Below are 26127 nucleotides of genomic sequence, written 5' to 3' on the forward strand. Positions count from 1 at the left end.
ACCCGGCTCCCAAGTGGGTGAGCATTTGGCCTCCCAGACCCACCCATGGCTGCACCCCTGCTCAGTCATGTGAAATCCATAGATTAGGGCCTAATGAATGTATTTCAATTGACTGATTTCCTTTTATGAACTGTAACTCACTAAAATCTTTGGAATTGTTGCATCTTGCGTTTTATTTTTCTGTTCAGTGTGTATATATATAGTTGTGTAATGGAAATAAAATCTATGTAAAACAAATTGTGTTTGCATCTGTTTTTCAAAATGTCCATTCCATGTTTTAAGGGTTGATAAAACACACAATTCATCATCACAGGTGTCCAACAGTCCTCCTGGAGAGAGCTACTGGTCCAACTGTCCTCCTGGAGAGAGCTACTGGTCCAACTGTCCTCCTGGAGAGAGCTACTGGTCCAACTGTCCTCTTGGAGAGAGCTACAGTACTGGTCCAACAGTTCTCCTGGAGAGAGCTACAGTACTGGTCCAACAGTCCTCCTGGAGAGAGCTACAGTACTGGTCCAACAGTCCTCCTGGAGAGAGCTACAGTACTGGTCCAACAGTCCTCCTGGAGAGAGCTACTGGTCCAACTGTCCTCTTGGAGAGAGCTACATTACTGGTCCAACTGTCCTCCTGGAGAGAGCTACTGGTCCAACTGTCCTCTTGGAGGGAGCTACAGTACTGGTCCAACAGTCCTCCTGGAGAGAGCTACAGTACTGGTCCAACAGTCCTCCTGGAGAGAGCTACAGTACTGGTCCAACAGTCCTCCTGGAGAGAGCTACAGTACTGGTCCAACAGTCCTCCTGGAGAGAGCTACTGGTCCAACTGTCCTCTTGGAGAGAGCTACAGTACTGGTCCAACTGTCCTCTTGGAGAGAGCTACAGTACTGGTCCAACTGTCCTCCTGGAGAGAGCTACAGTACTGGTCCAACAGTCCTCCTGGAGAGAGCTACTGGTCCAACTGTCCTCTTGGAGAGAGCTACAGTACTGGTCCAACTGTCCTCTTGGAGAGAGCTACAGTACTGGTCCAACTGTCCTCCTGGAGAGAGCTACAGTACTGGTCCAACTGTCCTCTTGGAGAGAGCTACAGTACTGATCCAACTGTCCTCCTGGAGAGAGCTACAGTACTGGTCCAACTGTCCTCTTGGAGAGAGCTACAGTACTGGTCCAACTGTCCTCCTGGAGAGAGCTACAGTACTGGTCCAACTGTCCTCTTGGAGAGAGCTACAGTACTGGTCCAACTGTCCTCTTGGAGAGAGCTACAGTACTGGTCCAACTGTCCTCCTGGAGAGAGCTACAGTACTGGTCCAACTGTCCTCTTGGAGAGAGCTACAGTACTGGTCCAACTGTCCTCTTGGAGAGAGCTACAGTACTGGTCCAACTGTCCTCTTGGAGAGAGCTACAGTACTGGTCCAACTGTCCTCTTGGAGAGAGCTACAGTACTGGTCCAACTGTCCTCTTGGAGAGAGCTACAGTACTGGTCCAACTGTCCTCTTGGAGAGAGCTACAGTACTGGTCCAACTGTCCTCTTGGAGAGAGCTACAGTACTGGTCCAACTGTCCTCCTGGAGAGAGCTACAGTACTGGTCCAACTGTCCTCCTGGAGAGAGTTACTGGAATCGATTTACTTCAGTGGCTGACAATTACAGCGTTGATTGATCTGACATGTACTCAATCAGTCAATTGTGGTTTATGTCGAACAGAGGGCGCCAGAGTACAGATAATGCTCAATTGCCTCTTTTTTTATTTTTTTTACGCGAAGCAGAATTCGCTTGGATTGAATGGCACTCTGGACCAACTCTAGACCAGAGAGACAAAGTTCATTCAGGGGAGAGAGAGGGTGCTTTGCACCATGTGCTACAACAAGTGTATTCGGACCTAGACATACAGATAAGAAGCGGTGAAAAGCGTTTCATCTCGCATTTACCGCCACTCTGAAGTTTGGAGTACTGAGTGATGAAAACAGCGATATTTGGACGTTGCCGCGCCAGGACTGCCCTTTTCGAAACAGCAGCAATGAAACAAACAAAAGCGGTGAGGAACAGAGAATGTTTGAAATTCAGCTCGTGGACACTTAATGCACAATTCCTTCAGTTTTGTTTATCTCATGTATATGTTGTGTTTCTTTGGTTGGATATCATGCCTTCTCTTTCTCTCACCTGCTTGGATTAATTGATGACCAGACCACACCTACTAGGTTGGATTTTTGGACGCCATGGTCTAGTCATAATAAAATATTTGCATTGTTTGTTATGCAGAATTTTGGGAACACCAATATTGCAGCGTTTAACATGATAACCTTTATTTTATTGTAACAGTAGACTCGGCTCTTTTTAGATTTCGTTTTGTATTCATCAGTTTAATAACCTCTGCATGCGTTTGTAATTTTGGATCCAATAAGAATGACAGAGGCCGCGGCGGATGTAAAAATGTGTCAAAGATACCGGCGCTCCTGAGGTTTACATTTTGGAGATAACGGAACCGTTTCTAACACAGCCTATGCATGGAAAACATTGCTCATCGTATGTCAAAATGATGCGCACCGGCCCCGGCCTTGTCTATGAGTGGCTACAGAATCTTAAACTGCCTCAATACTTGGAGGGATTTGTGGACAATGGATACGATGATCTCGAAGTTTGTAAACAAATTGGTGACCCCGATCTGGACGCCATAGGGGTCCACGTCCAGCACCACCGACAAAAATTGCTCGACGCAGTGAAGAGGTTGAGAGAGCAGGAGAAGGAAAAAGTTCCGGGTCTTTACTTCACCCTCGAGCCCCTGAACCCCCTGTACCCCTCTTCCTGTAGACCCTCGTTGGGCACCAACATAATGCACATCACAGAGTGCGAGCATGACCTCCAGGGGTCAAGGTCATGGACAGAACCCAACCAGGAGGAAGGTGGAATTGGGGCTCACCAAAGATTTCACCAAGAGTCATGTCCTAAAAACAACAATTTGAGTTTCACTGATTGTAAAGAGTTGGTGACTTACCCCAAACTGAAACTGAAGCTCTTGATCAGGGATAAACTTGTGAAAGATGGAATCGACCTCAGTGAGCTGCCATACACCCACAAGGTAGGCTCCTATGTCATTATTGATGTTGATAATTACAATGTTTGTTCATAGACTGTCACATTCAATTACACTCTTCCCTCTGTGTCTGCTATGATGAATAGTATGGACAATTTCTTTGATGTTGCTGTATACCAGCAATTGTGCTCTGACACTTTCAGAGTCAGGATGACTACTGCTCGAGGCCTTATGGGCAGTCGGAGGACTTTAATACACACACACACACACACACACACAGTTAGAAATGTATCTACTCAGAAGTGATTTTGGGTCTTTAGGTCTGACCGACACACCTGCTGAAGCAATGCTCTGTTGTGAGAGTCCATTTAATTTATAAGTCCTATGGGACACATTATTGACCTGGCTGGGTTAATGAGCTCATATCTTTCAGACTTTCTGAGCTAACAGCTATATCATTGTTACTTAACTGTATTTTACTGTTGGTTAATCTGATAGCCTCCATTGTCTGCCACCGTAGCGTTGGAGACATAGTGTATGTTCCAATTGGCACCCTATTCCCTACATAGTACACTCATTTTTTACTAGGGCTCTGGTCAAAAGTAGTGCACTAAATAGGGGTTAGTTTCCATTTGATTGCCATTTGGAACGAACACAGAGTATTCAGATACTGTATCTGTCTACCTCTCATTCCATCCCTCTGCCCCGACAGTTGTTTTATGGAGTATGGCGTCACTTTCCTGTTGTGACACAAAATGCATAGCACCATAGAATAAAGGTTTTCAGATATTATTCATCCTGATCAGACAGGTGTTTTTACATGGATGATATATTGGAGATAATGTAAGACAATTACTTGAAACAATAGAACACTATGAAACGCCAAAGAAACCAGGCCTGATGACATCACATACGGTACAGATGCTCTGTGTACATCCCCTCAGACTAATGCTGTTATTCACGGTCAGAGAGCTAGGCAGGGTCTGCAGTTGCAGACTGTAGTATTGGCTTTAACCTTCATTGTGGTGTAAAGTATAGGTCTATTTAGTAATTGGAATCAGCACCACATTGCAGCAAAGACCAACTCCTGTTCTCCAATATGGGGTTTGGCAGATTTTTGATTTAGGTTGCTGTCTCGTGGTGTTCTAAAATTGGTTCTGTGTCAGTGGATAGTGGTTAGACCTATATCGTATAAACAAGGAATTAATTTCATTTCCTGACTCGGTGAGCCAGACATGGCTGTCAAAAATGGCTCTGCCTTTCCAGAAAGTCTTATTGGAGCTGAGATGTTACAACTGATGAAGAAAACCTGCTTGGGCTGCAGTCTCGGGCTACAGTCACACACAGTTTTTCCCTCCACCTTTAGCAAAATGATTCATAATGTCACCAGTGCTGGTGCGGTCATTCTCAGTGGCAAAATGTTCAAAGTGGCTAGAGAGGACGCAGTAATGAGAATCCTATACTACGGAATATTAGGATAGGCTATTCATCCTTGGCTACGTTTCATTCAGTTGCACCCCATTTTAATAAAGGAAACGCAAAACTGGCACCTGTCGTCGTTCCTCGCACATGCTGACCATCATGATGGATTTATTTAAAGAGATGAAGTCCAGACAGGCTTATTTTGGGAAACTTTCTGAATGGACATAGCTAGTTCTTTAACTCGTACACACCCACCCACCTAAGAGGACCCACTGAACCAAAGCTGCCTGCAGCGCATCTCACTCAGACACATAAACAACAAATCACATTTCTCCTTTCCAAAAAATGTATTAAAAACCTTGCCACAGATTCAAATCCTTTCTGTAGGATATCAAAATCTATTCTATTGATCAGCCGCTGATACATTTTAGGGAAACAATAGGTGGTTATGTTGACACTAATTTCAGTGCTGTATCAAAATCTGTGCAACCACTGGAATCCCCTTTCACAAAAATCCTGGCAAAATGCATAGGTCATAGAATGAAAAAGGTTTATCAGATATTATTCATCCTGATCAGTTTTTTTAATTTATTTACATGGATGAGACATTGGAGATAATATTACTTAAAACAATAGAACACTATGAAACACCAAAGAAACCAGACCTGGTCTTCATAGCAGATTTAGAAAAGGCCTTTTTAAGTATGACTAGGAGTTTTATATAAATGCCTGGACTATTTTAATTAGGTGGTATTTCTTACTCAATGGGTTAGATACAGTATGTATAGTAACCCCAAGTGTAAAATATTAAAGGTTACTTCAAGTATTGAACTGTCAAGAGGAGTTAAACTAGGTTGTCAATATATGCCGATGACTCAAGACTTCCCTAAAGTCCGCCATCTTGATCACTGCACAGTGGAGGGTCTAGATCATTTATCTAGCCTCTCTGAACTCAAACCTAATTATGATAAGTGTACCACATTATGTATTGGATCATTTAGAAGTCAACTTTTACATTACCCTATAGTTTACCAATTAAGTGGTCAAATCAAATGTTATTTGTCACATACACATGGTTAGCAGATGTTATTGTAAGTGTAGCGAAATGCTTGTGTGTCACGACTTCTGCCGAAGTCGATGCCTTTCCTTGTTCGGGCGGTGTTCGGCGGTCGACATCACCGGCCTTCTAGCCATCGCCGATCCATTTGTTTTGTCTTGTTTTTCCACACACCTGGTTCTCATTGCCCGTCATTATGTGTTGTGTATTTAAACCCTCTGTTTCCCCCATGTCTTTGTGTGGTATTGTTTATCTGTGTTGATGTATGCGCACGTTGGTCTGGTTGCACTGGGTTATGTATACCCGTTTTGTATTTCGTGTTCATTGTGCCGTGTGCTTTTGATTAGCCAGAATAAAAGGCTCTGTGTGCTACCAAATACCTGCTCTCCTGCGCCTGACTCCCTTGCAGCCAATTACGCATAGCTGACATTGTGCTTCTAGTTCTGACAGTGCAGTTTAACCTGTCTGGGCTAGGGGGCAGTATTTTCACGGCCGGATTAAAAACGTACCCAATTTAAACAGGTTACTACTCTGGCCCAGAAACTAGAATATGCATATTATTAGTAGATTTGGATAGACAACACTGAAGTTTCTAAAACTGTTTGAATGGTGTCTGTGAGTATAACATAACTCATATGGCAGGCAAAAACCTGAGAAAAATCCAAGCAGGAAGTGGAAAGTCAGAGAATTGTAGTTCTTCTTTTGATTCTCTATCGAAACTACAGTGTCTGTGGGGGACGTGGCACTTCCTAAGGCTTCCATTGGCTGTCAACAGCCTTCAGAAAGTGGTTTGAGCATTCTCCTGTCACTGGGCAGATAATAGGAGCTCAGTTTCTGAGTGGTCTGCCTGGCAACAAAGGGATTGGATATGCGCTGTCACGCGAGCGCGCCGTTCCTTCTTTTTCTTCTTGAATGAATATGCTATTGTCCGGTTGGAATATTATCTCAATTTTACGTTAAAAATGCCATAGATTGATTTTAAACAGCGTTTGACGTGATTCTAAGTACGGTAATGGAACATTTTGACTTTTCGTCTCTGGTTCCACGCTCGCGCGTTATGCCTTTGGATAACTGATCTGTACCCACGAACAAAACGGAGGTATTTGTACATAAATATGGATTATTTCGAACAAAAACAACATTTCTTGTGGAAGTAGCAGTCTTGGGAGTGCATTCTGACAAAGATCAGCAAAGGTAAGAGAATATTTCTAATTCTGAGTTTAGGTTGCCCCGAACTTGGCGGGTGTCTGAATAGCTCGCCGTGATGGCTGAGCTATGTACTCAGAATATTGGAAAATGTGCTTTCTCCGTAAAGCTATTTTAAAATCTGACACAGCGGTTGCATCCAGGAGTAGTCTATCTATAATTCTTAAAATAATTGTTAGATATTTTGTCAACGTTTATGATGAGTATTTTTGTAAATTGATGTGCACATTCACCGGCCGTTTTGGTGGGAATACATTTTCTGAACATCGTGCGCCAAAGTAAAATGCTGTTTTTGGATATAAATATGAACTTTATTGAACAAAACATACATGTATTGTGTAACATAATGTCCTAGGAGTGTCATCTGATGAAGATCGTCAAAGGTTAGTGCTTCATTTAGCTGTGTTTTGGGTTTTATTGACACATGTCCTTGCTTGGAAAATGGCTGTGTGATTATTTCTGTCTATGTACTCTCCTAACATAATCTAATGTTTTGCTTTTGCTGTAAAGCCTTTTTAGAATCGGGCAATGTGGTTACATCAAGGAGAAGTTTATCTTTAAAATGGTGTAAAATAGTTGTATGTTTGAGAGTTGAATTATGACATTTTGTTGTTTTTGAATTTGCCACCCTGATATTTCACTGGCTGTGTCCCGCAGGTGCCCATGTTAGCGTCCCACGTAGCCCATAGAAGTTATCTAACAAGTAATCTAACAATTCCCCAACAACTACGTAATTCACACAAATCTAACGGGCTGAGTGAGATATGTATATGGATGAGTGATGGCCGAGCGGCATAGGCAAGGTGCAATAGATGGTATAAAATACATTTCTCGTATCCCATGTATATATTGTAAGATATGTAAACATGATTAATATTAAAGTGGTATTATTTAGAGTGCATTGTATAAAGTGACAAGTGATCCATTTAAAGTGGCCAGTGATTGGGTCTCAATGTAGGCAACAGCCTCTCTTAGTTAGTGATTGCTGTTTAGCAGTCTGATGGCCTTGAGATAGAAGCTGTTTTCAGTCTCTCAGTCCCAGCTTTGATGCACCTGTACTGACCTCGCCTTCTGGATGGTAGCGGTGTGAACAGGCAGTGGCTAGGGTGGTTGATGTCCTTGATGATATTTTTGGCCTTCATGTGACATCGGGTGCTGTAGGTGTCATGGAGGGCAGCCCGACAGGATGATCTTGATTGTGTGTCTGTAAAAGTTTCAGGGTTTTGAGTGACAAGGCAAATTTCTTCAGCTTCCTGAGGTTGAAGAGGTGCTGTTGCGCCTTCACCACACTGTCTGAGTGGACCATTTCAGTTTGTCTGTGATGTGTACGCCGAGGAACTTAACTTTCCACCTTCTCCACACTTGTCCCTTCGATGTGGATAGGGGGGTGCTCCCTCTGCTGTTTCCTGAAGTCCACAATCATCTCCTTTTGTTTTGTTGATGTTGAGTGAGAGGTTATTTTCCTGCCACCACAATCCCAGGGCCCTTACCTCCTCACTGTAGGCTGTCTCGTCGTTGTTGGTAATCAGGCCTATTACTGTTGTGTCATCTGCAAACTTGATGATCAAGTTGGAGGCGTGCATGGCCACACAGTCGTGGGTGAACAGGGAGTACAGGAGGGGGCTGAGCACGCACCTTTGTGGGGCCCCAGTGTTGAGGGTTAGCGAAGTGGAGATGTTTCCTACCTTCACCACCTGGGAGTGGCCCGTCAAAGTCCAGGACCCAATTGCACAGGGCGGGGTTGAGACCCAGGGCTTCCAGCTTGATGATGAGCTTGGAGGGTACTATGGTGTTGAATGCTGAGCTGTAGTCAATGAACAGCATTCTTACATAGGTATTCCTTTTCAGATGGGATAGGGCAGTGTGATAGTGATTGCGTCGTCTGTGGACCTGTTGGGGCGGTATGCAAACTGAAGTGGGTCTAGGGTGGCCGGTAAGGTGGAGGTGATATGAGCCTTGACTAGTCTCTCAAAGCACTTCATGATGACAAGTGAGTGCTATGGGGCGGTAGTCATTTAGTTCAGTTATTTTTGCCTTCTTGGGTAAAGGAACAATGGTAGCCATCTTGAAGCATGTGGGGACAACAAACTGGGATGGGGAGCGATTGAATACCTAGGTGCTCCTTCAAAAGTTGTGAGCTTACACCGCGGGACTTAGAGGTACCCAGCGTCATTGCTTTATTGCTCCAGACCACCACAAGGGTTGAGTTAGAGCACTCATTATACATTTGGGTCTCAAGGTTTTTATAGGACCAATCATATCGAGTGGTTCCAATGACGAATTTGACGCAAGCCACCCGTTCCCCCTGGTGACTTTCTTCAGCAACGATGGCTGACAAAACATTACGGTGGAAGCAAATGTAAGTAATTATAACGTCATAACGAGTCAAGCAAAACATGTACAATTGAGAGGAATATGTTAGTTAATGTAGAGACAAACGATTGTGCATATTTTTTTGTCAAAGTTGATTTACGAAAATTGCTATTTAGCAAGTTTGCTGACTAGCTAACATTAGCCAGCTAGCTAGCAGGTGTTATGACATGAGTATGACATTGTAATTTGTGTTTATTGTTTTTAGGGACTCCTGAGAACCAGCAAACCAGGCTGTCGTCTTGGGAAACAGTGGATGTGAAGAATCTAGCTAGCTAAAGCATTGACTGCAAATTGAATGTACAATTGTGTAAGCTTTCCTTGCCATGCAAAGCAGCTAAAGTAACATAGCTAGCTAGCTAACTATTTACTTGCTTATTGTGTAGTGGAGGATAAAAATAACTGTTTGCAGACGGATGTGTAGCTAGCTACAGTATGTAGCCGATCTGCGTATGGACCCTAAAACTATAGGTTCTGAACTAATATTCATACCAATCTATGAACCTCAGCTATCATAGTTGTTGTATCAACTACAAGTCTGAATGGCATTAATGAAGCCTAATGATTGAGTAGAATATAATAACTGTATTGTGCCAAGGATTCAAGTCCTAAATACATGTACTGTAGTTATTACCACGCATGAGGTCCCCACATTGTAGCCTGTACATTGAGTATATTCACTGATGTACTCTTCCTTGGCAAATAAAGGTGCGGTTCAGGTATGAATCTCTGTGAGACATTCTTTTTCAGTCATATCCAATACCAAGTGTATCAAACTCCATTCTTTGAATGATGCTGTGTCTGCATGTATGTATTACCATTATACACTTCAGCAGTGTTTACCACTCCTGCTCCTGGGACATCAATGATTCCACATTGTAACTATGCAATAGACTAGAAACATGATTCAAGTAAAGGCTGATTTGTAATTCATATATACAGAGGAGGAAGAAAAACTATGCTTATCTAACTCCCTTCATCTGCATTAATAATACATGCATTACAATTATGATAATTGTAATATTATAAGTACAAGTTCAATCTGTACTTCAATGCATTATAAAATGAGGAAGAAAGACGAGGTGGGTAGAGCGGTGTAGAAGACAAAGGGAAAGTGGTAAGAACAGAGGCAGACAGCATATGATTAATGAATTACAGTGCTACCTTAATATTCTCTCAGTTCATCACAATTACAGTGTCTCTAGCGGTGTCTCCTAACCAGCCTTGGGCTCCCAGTTGGCCCAAAGGTTATCTTAAGAACGGGTGAGGTGGCGATGACGGGACTGGCTTCCTCTCGCACATCAAAACATACCTGCTGACGAGAGATAGAGGGAGAGCATGATTAAGCCTAAGTGGCTACAGAGTACTTTATGCTGAAAAACAGACACATGAGGACAAACAATAGCAGATATTGTCAATAGAATATACTGTATGTGATGCAGACACCTATCGGAGTGTACCTGAAACATTTAAATATAGAGGGCCATGTGTCTCACTACTTGGTTATTGCAAGGCCAACCCCCCAGGGAAATCATGACTTGGCAGCAACCGATAGTCCTGTGAAAATGGCTGAGTGTTTATTTGGTGTGAATCTGAAAATTAGCAGCTGACATCTTAAGTTTTTAAAAATAATTAATGCATGTGAGACAGGTTCCATGTACAACAAGACAGGCAGAGAGAAATAACACAGAACTGTTTAATTACCTCTGGTTATGGACACTTTAGCCTGCGATAAAGCTTCCACAGCCTGTTCCTCAGACAGTGAACTTCTGGTAATATCTACATTTTCCACCCCTTGATCAGCTCGCACTCTGAAGTAAATAAAATAGCTTATTTTTTTTGTAGATATGAAAACAATAACTGAGATATGACCATTCAATCTAAAGCAGCAGATGTCATTTTCAGGATACGTCAATACAGCACAGAAAGCTTAACACCAGACTGGTATTGTGGTTGTTCAGTAGGTGATGGAAAATATGCAATATGTATATAAAATATTTACCTTTCTTGAAAATCCATCCATACCGCCAAAGATGACAATGTTGTATCTTGAAAAGAAGCATAGGAATTAAAAGTGAAATGTTTAACCTATTAACCTGCTTCATTATTTATGTATTACCAGTTGATGAAGAACAACTCCAATTTCATACATCATAGAAAATGAGTCTCGGAATAAGTAAGAATAAAAAAGTGAACTAATTAGATTTGATGGAGACATACATCTTAGTACCTTATCAATTTATGATTTGTATCAATGTGGACGAGAGACTGGAACAGGGAGTATTTTTGCCGAGCAATGCAATGAAGCTGGATCATTCTGGCAATGATACCTGCACCATCTACACGCTGCAAAGACTCCCTAACTCTTCTCCATCTACACGCTGCAAAGACTCCCTAACTCTTCTCCATTGTACACGATGGCCCATTGCTCTGAGACTTCCTTTGACCATTCTAAAGCCCACATGGGGCATCCCTGCCTTAATGGGCCTGACTTTCTGGTCTAACTCTTCATCTGACATATCAGAATAGCATTCCCTGACAGACAGTGTTCTTTTATCCTTCTGTAAAAAAACTAGCAGTTACATGGTCATGAAATATGATGAAATATCGACTATAAAACAAATAGGACATGGCCTTATGAGTTGCCATGAAAGAAAGTTAGATTAATTCAACTGAAAATGTTGAGAACAGGCATTAGTAGCTAATGCTTTTGGTTAGCTTGAGAATAATAATTGCATGATTTTATCATTCTATGGTATGTATGTAATGTAGTAGAATATTATGAACCGACACTGAATCGTAGGAGCTATGTAAAAGTTGGACGGAAGAACGTCCAACACCTACTGAACAACTGACACCAACCGAAGCATCGTTACCCATCGCGCCACAAAAGCCGCGGCCCTTGCAACGCAAGGGGAAACCCTACTTCAAGTCTCAGAACGAGTGACGTCACCGATTGAAACGCTATTAGCGCGCACCACCGCTAACTAACTAGCCATTTCACATCGGTTACACATACAGTAGCAACAGCATCAACTTCTGGTAGAGAAGGCAAAGAGCTAGTACACTCAACTGAAAGTTCGGTTACACTACAATTAGGGTGTGGAAATGTTATGCCCCTTAGATATTAATTTAGAATCCTCCAATCCACTTATGCTGTAGCCTACTCCTGTCACATTGTACAGAGCCATATTTGGACACACCTACTCATTCCAGGATTTTCTTTATTTCTACTATTTTCTACATTGTAAAATAATAGGGAAGACATCACAACTATGAAATAACACACATGGAATACATCACAACTATGAAATAACACATATGGAATCAGTTAAGAACAAATTCTTATTTACAAGGACAGCCTACTCCTTCCTCCCCGTCGGGGAATTGAACCCCGGTCTCCCGCGTGCCTTGCCCCCACGACACAGGGAGTCTTTAGCTAAATAGCCCAGTACTGTGCTGCCGACCGTCACGTTGTACAGCGCCATATTCTCTGTTCCTAACGGAAACCCAGAGGGTTTTTCGTTTTTCTTGGAATAGAAACACCATAATATTAATCAAATTAATTAAGCAAGTACCAGTCAAAGGTTTGGACACACCTACAGTACTCATTCCAGGATCTTTCTTTTATTTTTTACTATTTTCTACATTGTAGAATAATAGTGAAGATGTCACAACTATGAAATAACACATATGGAATCAGTTAAGAACATATTCTTATTTACAAGAACGGCATACTTCTTTCTCCCCATCGGGGAATTGAACCCTGGTCTCCCGCGTGCCCTCCCCATCTCTGGTAATGCCAATATGGAAGACTATCGAATGCTTCTCAAAGATGCCCTCTGGTGGTTAAACTAGCACTAAATTGCGTTAACAGAAAAAATGGCTGACAATTAAATGACGTGCCACAGAATGCTGCGGCAGCCCGCAAGGTGTGCCGCAGTATGACGCAACTTTTAAAGGAGGAACCACTGTATGTCCGTAAACTGGTCTGCGCATACTTTGAGGACGCGGCTGGGGATGCCGTCTGGGCCAGCAGCCTTGCGAGGGTTAACACGTTTAAATGTTTTACTCACGTCAGCCACGGAGAAGGAGGGGTGGGCGCAGTCCTTGTTAGTGGGCCGCGACGGTGGCACTATTATCCTGAAAGCGGACAAAGAAGGTGTTTAGTTTGTCTGGAAGCGTGATGTCGGTGTCCGTGACGTGGCTGGATTTCTTTTTGTAGTCCATGATTTCCTGTAGACCCTGCCACATATGTCTTGTGTCTGAGCTGTTGAATTGCGACTCCACCTTGTCTCTGGCCTGGCATGTCACTTGTTTGATTGCCTTGCGGAGGGAATAGCTACACTGTTTATGTTTAGACATATTCCCAGACCTCTGTCCATGATTAAATGCGGTGAATCGCGCTTTCAGTTTTGTGCGAATGGCGCCATCCATCCATGGTTTCTGGTTCGGGTAGGTTTTAATAGTCAGTGGGTACAACATCTACAATGCACTTTTTTATAAATGCACTCACCGAGTCAGCGTATAGGTCGATGTTGTTCTCTGAGGCTGACCAGAACACATTCCAGTCCGCGTGATCAAAACAATCTTGAAGCGTGGCTTCCGATTGGTCGGACCAGCGTTGAATGGTTATCGTCACTGTTACATCCTGTTTGAGTTTCTGCCTATAAGACAGAAGGAGCAAGATGGAGGGCTTTGTATGCATCGTGGAAGTTAGAGTAGCAGTGGTCGAGGGTATTGCGCATGCACGTAGCGCAATCAATATGCTGGAAGAATTTAGGTAGACTTGTTCTCAAATTTGCTTTGTTAAAATCACCAGCTACAATAAATGCAGCCTCAGGTTGTATGGTTTCCAGTTTGCATATAGTCCAGTGAAGTTCCTTGATGGCCGTCTAGGTGTCTGCTTGAGGGGAAATGTACACAGCTGTAACTATAACTGATGAGAATTCCCTTGGTAGGTAACTTGATTGTAAGGAATTCTAGATCGGGTGAGCAGAAGGACTTGAGTTTCTTTAGGTTGTTATGATTACACCATTGCAGCCTTAATCATAAAGCATACACCCCCACCCTTCCTTTTTCCAGAGAGGTGTTTATCTCTGTCGGCGCGATGCATGGAGAAGCCCGGTGGCTGAACCGATTCCAATAACATATCACGAGAGAGCCATGTTTCCTGTGAAACAGAGAATGTTACAATTTATTTATTTATTTTTTATTTTATTTCACCTTTATTTAACCAGGTAGGCAAGTTGAGAACAAGTTCTCATTTACAACTGCGACCTGGCCAAGATAAAGCAAAGCAGTTCGACAACATACAAAAACACATACAACAACACACATGGAGTAAAACAAACATACAGTCAATAATACAGTACAAAAATAAGTCTATATACAATGTGAGCAAATGAGGTGAGATAAGGGAGGTAAAGGCAAAAAAGGCCATGGTGGCAAAGTAAATACAATAAAGCAAGTAAAACACTGGAATGGTAGATTTGCAGTGGAAGAAAGTGCAAAGTAGAATCTCTGTCTCTCTGGAAGGCAACCCTTGCTCGAATTTTGTCTACCTTGTTGTCAAGACATTGGCAGGTAGTATACTCGGGAGCGGTGTGCGACGTGCACGTCTACGGAGCCTGGCCAGGTGGCCGCTTCGTCTGCCCCTTCTGCGGTGTTGTTGTTTTGGATCGCGTTCTGGGATTAGATCCATTGTCCTGGGTGGTGGTCCAAACAGAGGATCCGCTTAGGGAAATTCGTATTCCTGGTCGTAATGTTGGTGAGTTGGCGTTGCTCTTATATCCAATAGTTCTTCCCGGCTGTATGTAATAAGACTTAAGATTTCCTGGGGTAACAGTGTAAGAAATAATACATAAACAAAATACTGCATAGTTTCCTAAGAACTCGAAGTGAGGCGACCATCTCTGTCGGTGAAGTAAACATACTTGTTATTCATATATCTATAAATTAACTGTCAGTAGAATAGACAGTCTTGCAACCATGAGGTAAATACCTGTAGTTATGGAAAAATCACCCTGATTTTAACTCTTTATTCATATAACAGGTTACTTCTGGCGCTGCCTATCCCATCGTTTTATAAATTATATGAGGCCAAAAATATTTCACTATTTGGAACGGTAAACCAGACACAATTAAACATACATATTTATATATTGAGTACGAGTTTGGGCTGGCTAAAATGATTTAAATATTAAAACATTTAACCACTCACTAAAAGCTTCAATTATAGAAAAGTTATACTTAAACCCAAACTGGTTCTCCAGCTAATTAGTAAGAATGGCTCAGTTCTTAATCCAGATTACGGTTTTCAATTTAAATGATTATACAAAATTCTTGTCACCAACAGAATGTTATGTATATGAGGCACACAACCATCTCAGCTCTGCAGATTTTGCTGCAAAGAGACACAATCACGAGATCACTTATTCTGCGTATTGTGCCTAAAGTGCCTTCTGAAAGTAATTATACGTAGGGCTGTGGCGGTCACAACATTTTGTCAGCCGGTGATTGTCAAGCAAATAACTGTCGGTCTCACCGTTTTAATTAACACACACATTTAGCATCTCCTGGCTTCCACACACAGCCTACAAGCCACTGATGCAGACCTTTTGGAACATCCTACATTTTAAAAAGTCTAATAAATCCATGTAATATAGCCTACACCTTCACAATAAATCCATTATTTATTTTAGATAGGTCTAAAGAAACATGATATGAATGAAATGTAGTCTATTTCAGAAGAACAGAATAGCATACTCTGAGTTGTCCTAATCTGCCTATGTCACGTCCTGACCCTAGTAAGATGTCATTTTCTATAGTAGAGTAGGGCAGGGCGTGACATGGGGTGTTTTTGGGCTGATCTATGTTTTCTAGTTCTATGTTTAAATTCTAGTTTTCTATATCTAGGTTGGGGTTTATTGGGTTGACCTTCAATTGGAGGCAGCTGGTCCTCGTTGCCTTTAATTGGAGCTCATATTTAGTAAGGGTGTTTCTGCATGTTGTTGGTGGGTGATTATATTTTGAGTAGTGTGTTTTTTCCATCTCTGCATCACAGTTTGTTGTTTTCCTATTTTCAAGTTATTAGTGTATTGCATTGTTTCACTTTTAATAAATATGTGGAACTACGAAAACGCTGCATCTTGGTCCGCTCCTTATAACAGCCGTGACAGAATAACCCACCACCGAAGGATCAAGCAGCGTACCCAGGAGAGAAAGGAATGGACCTGGGAGGAAGTTCTGGACGGAAAGGGATCCTGGACATGGGAGGAGATCCAGGCTGGATGGGATTGCCTCCCATGGGAACAGGTGGAGGCAGCGAGAGCGGAGCAGCGACGAAGGGAGGTACTAGCCCGGCAACGAGGCAAGTGTGAGACAGCCCAAATGTTTTTTTGGAGGGGGGGCATACGGGGAGTTTGGCTAAGTCAGGGGGGAGCCCTGACCTAACTTCCCGGGCGTACAGGAGAGAGCCGTGGAGCAAACCAAAGCCAGCCCCACGCATCGGACCTCCAGTGCGCCTGCCCAGTCCAGTACGTCCTGTTCCTGCTCCCCGCACTCGCCCTGAGGTACGTGTTACTAGTCTGGCACCTCCAAAGCCAGCCCCACGCATTAGGCCTCCAGTGCGCCTGCCCAGCCCAGTATGTCCTGTTCCTGCTCCCCGCACTCGCCCTCCAGTGCGCCTCCATAACCCGGTACAGCCAGTGCCTGCTGTGAGCACTCGGCCATTAGTGCGTCTTCCCAGTCCGGTGAGACCGATTCCTGCTCCTCGCACTCTCCCTCCGGTGCGCATCCATAACCCGGTACAGTCAGTGCCTGCTGTGAGCACTCGGCCTTCAGCAACGCTCCGCAGCCCAGGGCCTTCAGCGGCGGTCCGCAGCCCAGTGTCTTCAGCGGCGGCCTTTAGCCCAGAGTCTTCAGTGGCGGTTGGCGGTCCGACACCTCCGGCGATGATCCATGGTCTGGTTCCTCCGGACATACAGTAGCGGGGGGATCAGCGGGCAGTGGGAGTACAACGCCCGGAACCAGAGCCGCCGCCATAGACACTAGTCACCCACCCTACCCTCCCTTTGTGTTTTTTTTTTTTTTTTTTTGTGTGCATTCGGAGTCTGCACCTTTGGGGGGGGGGTGTACTGTCACGTGCTGACCCTAGTAAGTTGTCATTTTCTATAGTAGGGCAGGGCTGACAGGTGGTGTTTTTGGGCTGATCTATGTTTTCTAGTTCTATGTTTAAATTCTAGTTTTCTATGTTGGGATTGTTTGGGGTTGATCTCTAATTGGAGGCAGCTGATCCTCATTGCCTTTGATTAGAGTTCATATTTAAGTAGGGGTTTTTCTGATTGTTCTTTGTGGGTTATTGTCTTGTTGTTTTTCCTATTTTCAAGTTATTAGTGTATTGCATTCAGCTTCACTTTTAATAAATATGTGGAACTACGAAAACGCTGCATCTTGGTCCGCTCCTTATAACAGCCGTGACAGCCTATGCCATATGGCTGTGGGCTACACTAGTTCATTTAGCAGACAAGATTTGCTTAGAATTCTGTGGCATTATATTATTTTATAGTACGAAGAATACAATTGAACAAAGCTTAATAAAATAGAAACAATATTTTATCAACGATTTGAAGGAGTACGCACATGCGGTGATTCTGTGTTGAGCGGTTAACAAAGAAATGGGTACTCCTATATGCTTAATTTAGTGTTATTAATGTATCTTTAGTAGTTGTACAAACGTTGAGCAATATGTTTTGATTTTTAATACATTGTAAGGCTGCATGATGCAACTCCAATAATGATAAGAAAAAAGTAGCTTAAAAGGCATTAGCGCTGCTATGTTTTTTGCGCAGGCTTTACACACTTCGTCAGTCTCTCATTCACGTAACCTCCATCGATAAAAGACAGTACTGTGCAGCCGTCTTCATCGACCTGGCCAAGGCTTTCAACTCTGTCAATCACCGCATTCTTATCGGCAGACTCAATAGCCTTGGCTTCTCAAATGACTGCCTCGCCTGGTTCACCAACTACTTCTCAGAGTTCAGTGTGTCAAATTGGAGGGCCTGTTGTCCAGACCTCTGGCAGTCTCTATGGGGGTGCCACAGGGTTCAATTCTCGGGCCGACTCTTTTCTCTGTATATATCAATGATGTCGCGCTTACTGCTGGTGATTCTCTGATCCACCTCTACGCAGATGACACCATTCTGTATACATCTGGCCCTTCTTTGGACACTGTGCTAACAAACCTCCAAACGAGCTGCAACGCCATACAACACTCCTTCCGAGGCCTCCAACTGCTCTTAAATGCTAGTAAAACTAAATGCATGCTCTTCAACTGATCGCTGCCCGCACCCTCCCGCCCGACTAGCATCACTACTCTGGACGGTTCTGACTTAGAATATGTGGACAACTACAAATTCCTAGGTGTCGGTAAGACTGTAAACTCTCCTTCCAGACTCACATTAAGCATCTCCAATCCAAAATTAAATCTAGAATCTGGCTTCCTATTTTGCAACAAAGCCTCCTTCACTCATGCTGCCAAACATACCCTCGTAAAACTGACTATCCTACCGATTCTTGACTTTGGCGATGTCATTTACAAAATAGCCTCCAACACTCTACTCAGCAAATTGTATCCAGTCTATCACAGTGCCATCCGTTTTGTCCCATAGCCCCATATACTACCCACCACTGCGACCTGTATGCTCTCGTCGGCTGGCCCTCACTACATATTCATCGACAAACCCACTGGCTCCAGGTCATCTATAAGTCTATGCTAGGTAAAGCCCCACCTTATTTCAGCTCACTGGTCACCATAGCAACACCCACCCGTAGCACACGCTCCAGCAGGTATATTTCACTGGTCACCCCAAAGCCAACACTTCCTTTGGCCGCTTTTCCTTCCAGTTCTCTGCTGCAAATGACTGGAACGAATTGCAAAAAAAAACAAAACAGGTTGTCTACTTTCCACCAGACATTGGGAGATTAATTCCTGAGTGGCCGAGTTGCTCTTTTGACTTAAATCTGCTTGAAAATCTAGGGCAAGACTTGAAAATGGCTGTCTAGCAATGATCAACAATCAACTTGACAGAGCTTGAAGAATCTTAAAAAGAATGGACAAATATTGTACAATCCAAGTTTGCAAAGCTCTTAGACTTTTCCAAAAAGACTGTCACGTCCTGGCCAGTATAAGGATTAATTGTTATTGTAGTTTGGTCAGGACGTGGCAGAGGGTATTTGGTTTATGTGGTTTGGGGTGGTGGTTTTTCTAAAAAGGGCATTTGATTTATGTATTCCGGGGTTTTTGGGCACTGTTCCTTGTTTGTAATTTTATGTTTAGTCTAGATAATCTGTTTCTATGTTGAGTTAATTGGGGTGGATTTCCAATTGAAGGCAGCTGTTTGGTGTTGCCTTTGATTGGAAGTCCTATATTAGTTGGGTGTGTTTGTCTGTGTAATTGTGGGAGATTGTTTCTTGTTTTGCCGAGTGAGCCTAACAGGACTGTCCAGTAAATCGTGAGTTTATTTTGTTATTTTTGTATGTTCGTTTTGAGTTTATTAAACGTTCAAAATGAACTATCTCAACTCTGCTGCATATTGGTCTTCATTTTCCGACGATGATTTCGCCATATCGTCTGACGACGAAGAAATCCCTGACAAAGACTGCCAAAGGTGCTTCTACAAATTGACTCAGGGGTGTGAATATTTACACTACCGTTCAAAACTTTGAGGTCACTTAGAAATGTCCTTGTTTTTGAAAGAAAAGCAAACAGTTTTGTCCATTAAAATAACATCAAATTGATTAGAAATACAGTGTAGACATTGTTAATGTTGTAAATGACTATTGTAGCTGGAAACGGCGGATTTCTTATTTTTATGGAATATCTACATAGGCGTACAGAGGCCCATTATCAGCAACCCTCACTCCTGTGTTCTAATGGCACGTTGTGTTAGCTAATCCAAGTTTATCATTTTAAAAGGCTAATTGATCATTATAAAACCCTTTTGCAATTATGTTAGCACAGCTGAAAACTGTTCGGATTTAAAGAAGCAGTAAAACTGGGCTTTAGACTAGTTGAGTATCTGGAGCATCAGCATTTGTGGGTTCGATTACAGGCTCAGAATGGCCAGAAACCAAGACCTTTCTTCAGAAACTCGTCAGTCTATTCTTATTCTGAGAAATGAAGGCTATTCCATGCGAGAAATTGCCAAGAAACTGAAGATCTCGTACAATGCTGTGTACTACTCCCTTCACAGAACAGCGCAAACTGTCTCTAACCAGAATAGAAAGAGGAGTGGGAGGCCCTGGTGCACAACTGAGCAAGAGGACAAGTACATTAGAGTCTAGTTTGAGAAACAAACGCCTCACAAGTCTTCAACTGGCAGCTTCATTAAATAGTACCCGCAAAACACCAGTCTCAATGTCAACAGTAAAGAGGTGACTCCAGCATGCTGGCCTCAAAAGTCAAAAGTAACCTTTTGGTTTTGATTAATTTTAGACATTGGTGGTAACAATATACTCTTCAAACATCACATTTCCTGAGTGGTGCTCTCTGGTACTTTTAATGATATGATAAATGTTATACATCGAAATCGACATTATATATCACTAACCAATCACATCCCTGCTTTAGGATTGCAAATGTGATGTACGTGTAGAGTATATTGTTCCAAACAATGTCTTAAAATGAACAAATTCAAAAAGGGTTATTTTGAGAGATTCATATAAATGTGAACATTTGTGTTTCAGAATCTAGATATACTCTGTATGTTAGAACACACTGTAAGGAGTATAATTACACCAAGATGCTGTCTATCATGGATGGTTCATAGATCATATAGTCTTGCAGGAGGCATGTATAGGTCTACAAAGCGCATAAAATGGCCACTTTCATCATGTTTTTCAAATAAATGGTTTGTGATACAAATAATGTCTAACATCTTTGCAATGAAATCTCTAGTTGAGAATGTGTGGGCTGCGCTGGCGTGGAGCACAGATGGTTTAGTCAGCCCGATCATTGGCAGAGTTGATAGATTCCATAGAGGGTTTTAAAACGAGACATTAAATAGAGGAGCAAAACAGGAAAATAGTGGAGAAATAGAGGCAGAAAAATAGGGACCAGAGGTTATGTCAAAAAGATGTCTGCCATAATCTCAGCATTTGTGGTTTACTAGGTAGGCCTAATTTGATGCTACCCTAACCTATTTGGTATGGTCTCTAACCTTAAGAATCTGGCATTGTTTGCTCTTTCGTATCTGCCTGCTGATGTCAGATGGCTAACTGGCACTTGGAAAAGGACACAGCAACAGAGAGATTGATCCATGTTCTGATTACAGCATTTTGGAACAGAGTCCTTTCGTGTCAGCAGTTTCATTTGGGGATTCCTCGGGAAACCAGGACAAAAGACCAGGGTATTCCATTAAGTTAGTTGATGCAGTTATAGGCTACAGGCCAGTTAGAATGACCATTGCTTTCTACAACCAGAGAAATGACCATAAAATTAAAATGCTGTGAATCGTAGAATTACATGAATTCTATTGAAGGGGATGTGTTGAGGATAATGGGATCAATCAGAACTGTTTAGTCAAAATAATAATACATGTTATTAGACTTCAGCATGGTAACAGCTAGTGTTTGTGTAAAAAAAAAAGCATTGTTATTACATAGGCTTGTAATAAGATCTATTACTATCTGACAGCATTATAAAGTCCATGCTGCTGTTTTGGATGTCCTAATTTGATCAATTAAAAATGGATGTGTTCTGTAATTCCCAACCGTTGGCTTGTTTCGATGTGTTCAATAGCAGCATAGCACAATCAATCCTAACTGAGCCCTGTAATTTGGTGCCTGTCTACTCTCCAAATGGCACCCTATTCCCTATATAGTGCACTAATTTTGATCAGAGCCCTATGGGCCATTAATCTGTGTAGAAATACTTTTGTTTTTATCAATCTTTTGACAAAGACTTTGAGAACTAAGAGCTCATTTAAATATAGCCCGTGCCGTTCGTTTTAGCTGAAATTTGCAATAAAGCGACCTTGTTGAAGTTTACCTGATTTCATTCCATCTACTCCATTCAACCCTTTAGTTCTCTACATGCAGGCAGGCATCGTAGAGAACCTGGTGTTTTGTTGGGGTTTGTGAGGACTTAACAGTGTACATAATGACATTTCTCAGATTTAATTGACATGGAAATATTTGCTGTTTGTCATTCCAATGTGAGGCTGCATATGGGAAGTTGTTTGTCCCACCAGGCCTCTAGCCCAGAACCCCTGTCTGCTGCCCTGGACTGGTACTCTGGCACATTCTTAGAACAGAACAGTTCTACCATAGAATTGGAATGAATTGGATTCTATAAATTCTAAAGCCTTCCTCCAGAAGGGTAGGGCTGTTTTGGCCTTAAGGCTCTCGAGGACAAACAGAACCAGCAGGCTCTTTTTAGACAGTTTGTTCCAAGATAGTCTGGCTGAATAGGACCTCACAAACACCCAGCGCTATAGAAACCGACAGACAGATGTCTTTGTTACAAAACAAATACAGGATTACATTTTTTAGTTTAAAATGCATGTGTTTCTTAAAACAGGTATTGGATACTGGGTTATACTGTGCTATATGTGAGAGCCTTTGCAGCAATGGGGAAATCCATTATCAGATACAAATGTAAAGAGTTGTGCATGTTTAAATGAAGACGCATCTGACCAATGTAAACTTGCTTCCATAACTTCTCATGGGAATCTCATAGAACTTGCGCCTGTGTCAAAACAGTTATTCCCAAATTTTCCCACTTCTTCTAACACAAGTTTGGCTTGGACTGACAATGGAGTGTCTGTGTCCAACTCTGCTCTCATATTCATGTCCCTCAGGCCAGACCTGGTTGAACTCAAACTCACAGAACTGCTCTAAGTGTTTAGTCTACATAAACACTATTGTATAACTGCTAATTCACCTCAGTAGTTCTGTCTCTAGCCTATAGCCTGCCAGACATTTATATATGTAGCCTACCTCTGTACCGCCCTACCAGTAGGCCTATAGCCTGCCAGACATTTATAATGTAGTCTACCTCTGTACCTCCCTACCAGTAGGCCTATAGCCTGCCAGACATTTATAATGTAGCCTACCTCTGTACCTCCCTACTAGAAGGCCTATAGCCTACCAGACATTTTTAATGTAGCCTACCTCTGTACCTCCCTACCAGTAGGCCTATAGCCTGCCAGACATAATGTAACCTACCTCTGTTGATTGTCTGAAGTGTTTTAGTGAAGGAAGGACCCATAGCTGAATAGCAGCCGTTAGACTTTCTGCCAGACCAACCAATGCACCTGCTCTGATCGAGCTGCTCGTGACAGGAAGCCATTCCTGTGTTTCTCATGTTGCGCTACATGTACATAACATGTAACCATGGCAACGCAGACAGTATGCGCGCGTGTGTCCTGTGTATAGCCAGAAGGCTACCTCCCATCACAGTGCATTAGTCAGTCTGTATACAAGTCATACCTGGCCTTGTGCTTTTATGGTTTTGGGCCTGTTTTTGATGATTATTCATCATGCCACCAATCACATATTGTTCAGGTACAGTCCCTCCTGCAGGCATAACACCCCCCCTCCCCCCCATTCCTTTCCAAAGGTTTTTGTCAAATGTGTTTTTTAGTTGAGGTGAATCAGTGCATTTTATATGTCAGTTATTGGCACAGTCCCACTAGATTGTATGGTATTGAGTAGCCTCTCTGGAGGTAGACTACCAAAGATGTCGTCTGTTACAGTCCCACATGATACACAGTCCCACACAATACACAAACTGCTCTATCAACTGAGCAGATGTAGAACAAGGGATTGCAATCAGAGTAGAGGAATTATATTCACTGCTTAGTAGTGCTGAGCGATTTAGTGCTTTTTGAGGTCGGTCTGGTTAGATTACAAATGCATTATGTAGGTTGAATGCTGTAACAACACAGAATAAAACAATACAAAGTCAATGCAAGATAGTAGTGACTGCCTATTAATGCTTATCACTTAACCATTTATGCATTTACTTAATAAAATATACAAGTTGCGTAGTGGGCAGTAATATTTTAATGTGAATATACAGTATATTATATATACTCACATGCGACTTGTAATAAGACAAAGGTAATTCATCTCATGGGCTAATTGCTTAATCTGACTCCATAAAATAAATAGCAATATGAAAGAACACTATGGTTGAGTTACAGTAATAGAACACTATAGTTACAGTAATAGAACACTATAGTTACAGTAATAGAACACTAGTTACAGTATAGAACACTATAGTTACAGTAATAGAACACTATAGTTACAGTAATAGAACACTATAGTTACAGTAATAGAACACTATGGTTGAGTTACAGTAATAGAACACTATAGGTACAGTAATAGAACACTATGGTTGAGGTACAGTAATAGAACACTATAGTTACAGTAATAGAACACTGGTTGAGTTACAGTAATAGAACACTATGGTTGAGTTACAGTAATAGAACACTATGGTTGAGTTACAGTAATAGAACACTATAGTTGAGTTACAGTAATAGAACACTGGTTGAGTTACAGTAATAGAACACTATAGTTACAGTAATAGAACACTATAGTTACAGCAATAGAACACTATGGTTGAGTTACAGTAATAGAACACTATGGTTGAGTTACAGTAATAGAACACTATGGTTGAGTTACAGTAATAGAACACTATGGTGATTACAGTAATAGAACCTAGTGAGTGAGGGAGTATAGAACACTAGGTTACAGTAATAGAACACTGTTACAGTAAATACACGAATGGTTACAGTAATAGAACACTATGGTTACAGTAATATAACACTATGTTACAGTAATAGAACACTATGGTGTTACAGTAAGGCACTATGGTAGTTACAGTAATATAACACTATGGTTCAGTAATAGACACTACGGTTGAGTTACAGTAATCACTATGGTTGAGTTACAGTAATAGAACACTGGTTGAGTTACAGTATAGAACACTATGGTTGAGTTACAGTAATAGAACACTGTTGAGTTACAGTAATAGAAACCTGGTTAGTTACAGTAAATAACACTATGGTTACAGTAATGACACATGGTTGAGTTACATAATAGAACACTATGGTGAGTTACAGTAATAGAACACTATAGTTGAGTCAGTAATAAACACTATGGTTACAGTAATAGAACACTATAGTTACAGTAATATAACACTATGGTTACAGTATATGAACAACTATGGTTGAGTTACAGTAATGGAACACTATGGTTGAGTTACAGTAATATAACACTATGGTTACAGTAATAGAACACTACGGTTGAGTTACAGTAATAGAACACTATGGTTGATTACAGTAATAGAACACTGGTTGATTACAGTAATAGAACCCTATGGTTGAGTTACAGTAATAGAACACTGGTTGAGTTACAGTAATAGAACACTATGGTTGAGTTACAGTAATATAACTAACTATGGTTACAGTAATAGAAACACTATGGTTGAGTTACAGTAATAGAACACTATAGTTACAGTAATAGAAGCCCTATGGTTGAGTTACAGTAATTAGCACTATGGTTGAATTACAGTAATATAGCACTATAGTTACAGTAATATAACACTAGTGGTTGAGGTACAGTAATAGAACACTATGGTTACAGTAATAGAACACTATGGTTGAGTTACAGTAATAGAACACTATGGTTGAGTTACAGTAATAGAACACTAGGTTGAGTTACAGTAATAGAACACTGGTTGAGTTACAGTAATAGAACACTATAGTTGACGTAAGTAGAACACTATAGTTACAGTATAGAACACTATAGTTACAGTAATAGGGAACACGATGTTGAAGTTAAGTAAGAGAACACGGTTGAGTTACAGTAATAGAAGCACTGGTTGAGGTACAGTAATATAACACTATGGTTACAGTAATAGAACACTATGGTTGAGTTAACAGTAATAGAACACTATGTTGAGTTACAGTAATAGAACACTGGGTTGAGTTACAGTAATAGAACACTGGTTGAGTTACAGTATAGAACACTGGTTGAGTTACAG

At 41.8% G+C, this 26127-nt stretch overlaps 1 protein-coding gene and 1 long non-coding RNA gene across 6 annotated transcripts in view; one reads left to right on the forward strand and one right to left on the reverse strand.

Annotated features, from left to right (window-relative positions):
• The first annotated feature begins 1751 nt into the window (after positions 1–1751).
• Positions 1752–26127, forward strand: part of LOC115161993 (SAM and SH3 domain-containing protein 1) — a 128463-nt gene continuing 104087 nt past the window's right edge. For 3 of the 4 annotated variants that reach the window (XM_029712870.1, XM_029712869.1, XM_029712868.1), the window contains exon 1: positions 1752–3064. In XM_029712870.1, coding sequence (XP_029568730.1) covers positions 2489–3064 — 576 coding nt within the window. In that variant the 5' untranslated portion in view covers positions 1752–2488. The remainder of the gene's footprint in view (positions 3065–26127) is intronic. The other variant, XM_029712867.1, reaches the window with a different exon arrangement.
• The window catches only part of LOC115161996 (uncharacterized), a 31135-nt gene continuing 14988 nt past the window's right edge, over positions 9981–26127 (reverse strand). The window contains exons 2-5 of one of the 2 annotated variants that reach the window (XR_003869467.1): positions 11077–11122; positions 10779–10885; positions 10535–10631; positions 9981–10386 (exon numbers count right to left, since the gene is read on the reverse strand). This is a non-coding gene — a long non-coding RNA (uncharacterized LOC115161996). The remainder of the gene's footprint in view (positions 10387–10534; positions 10632–10778; positions 10886–11076; positions 11123–26127) is intronic. The other variant, XR_003869468.1, reaches the window with a different exon arrangement.

The sequence above is a fragment of the Salmo trutta genome, chromosome 25, assembly GCF_901001165.1.
Source record: "Salmo trutta chromosome 25, fSalTru1.1, whole genome shotgun sequence".
Taxonomy (NCBI): Eukaryota; Metazoa; Chordata; class Actinopteri; order Salmoniformes; family Salmonidae; genus Salmo; species Salmo trutta.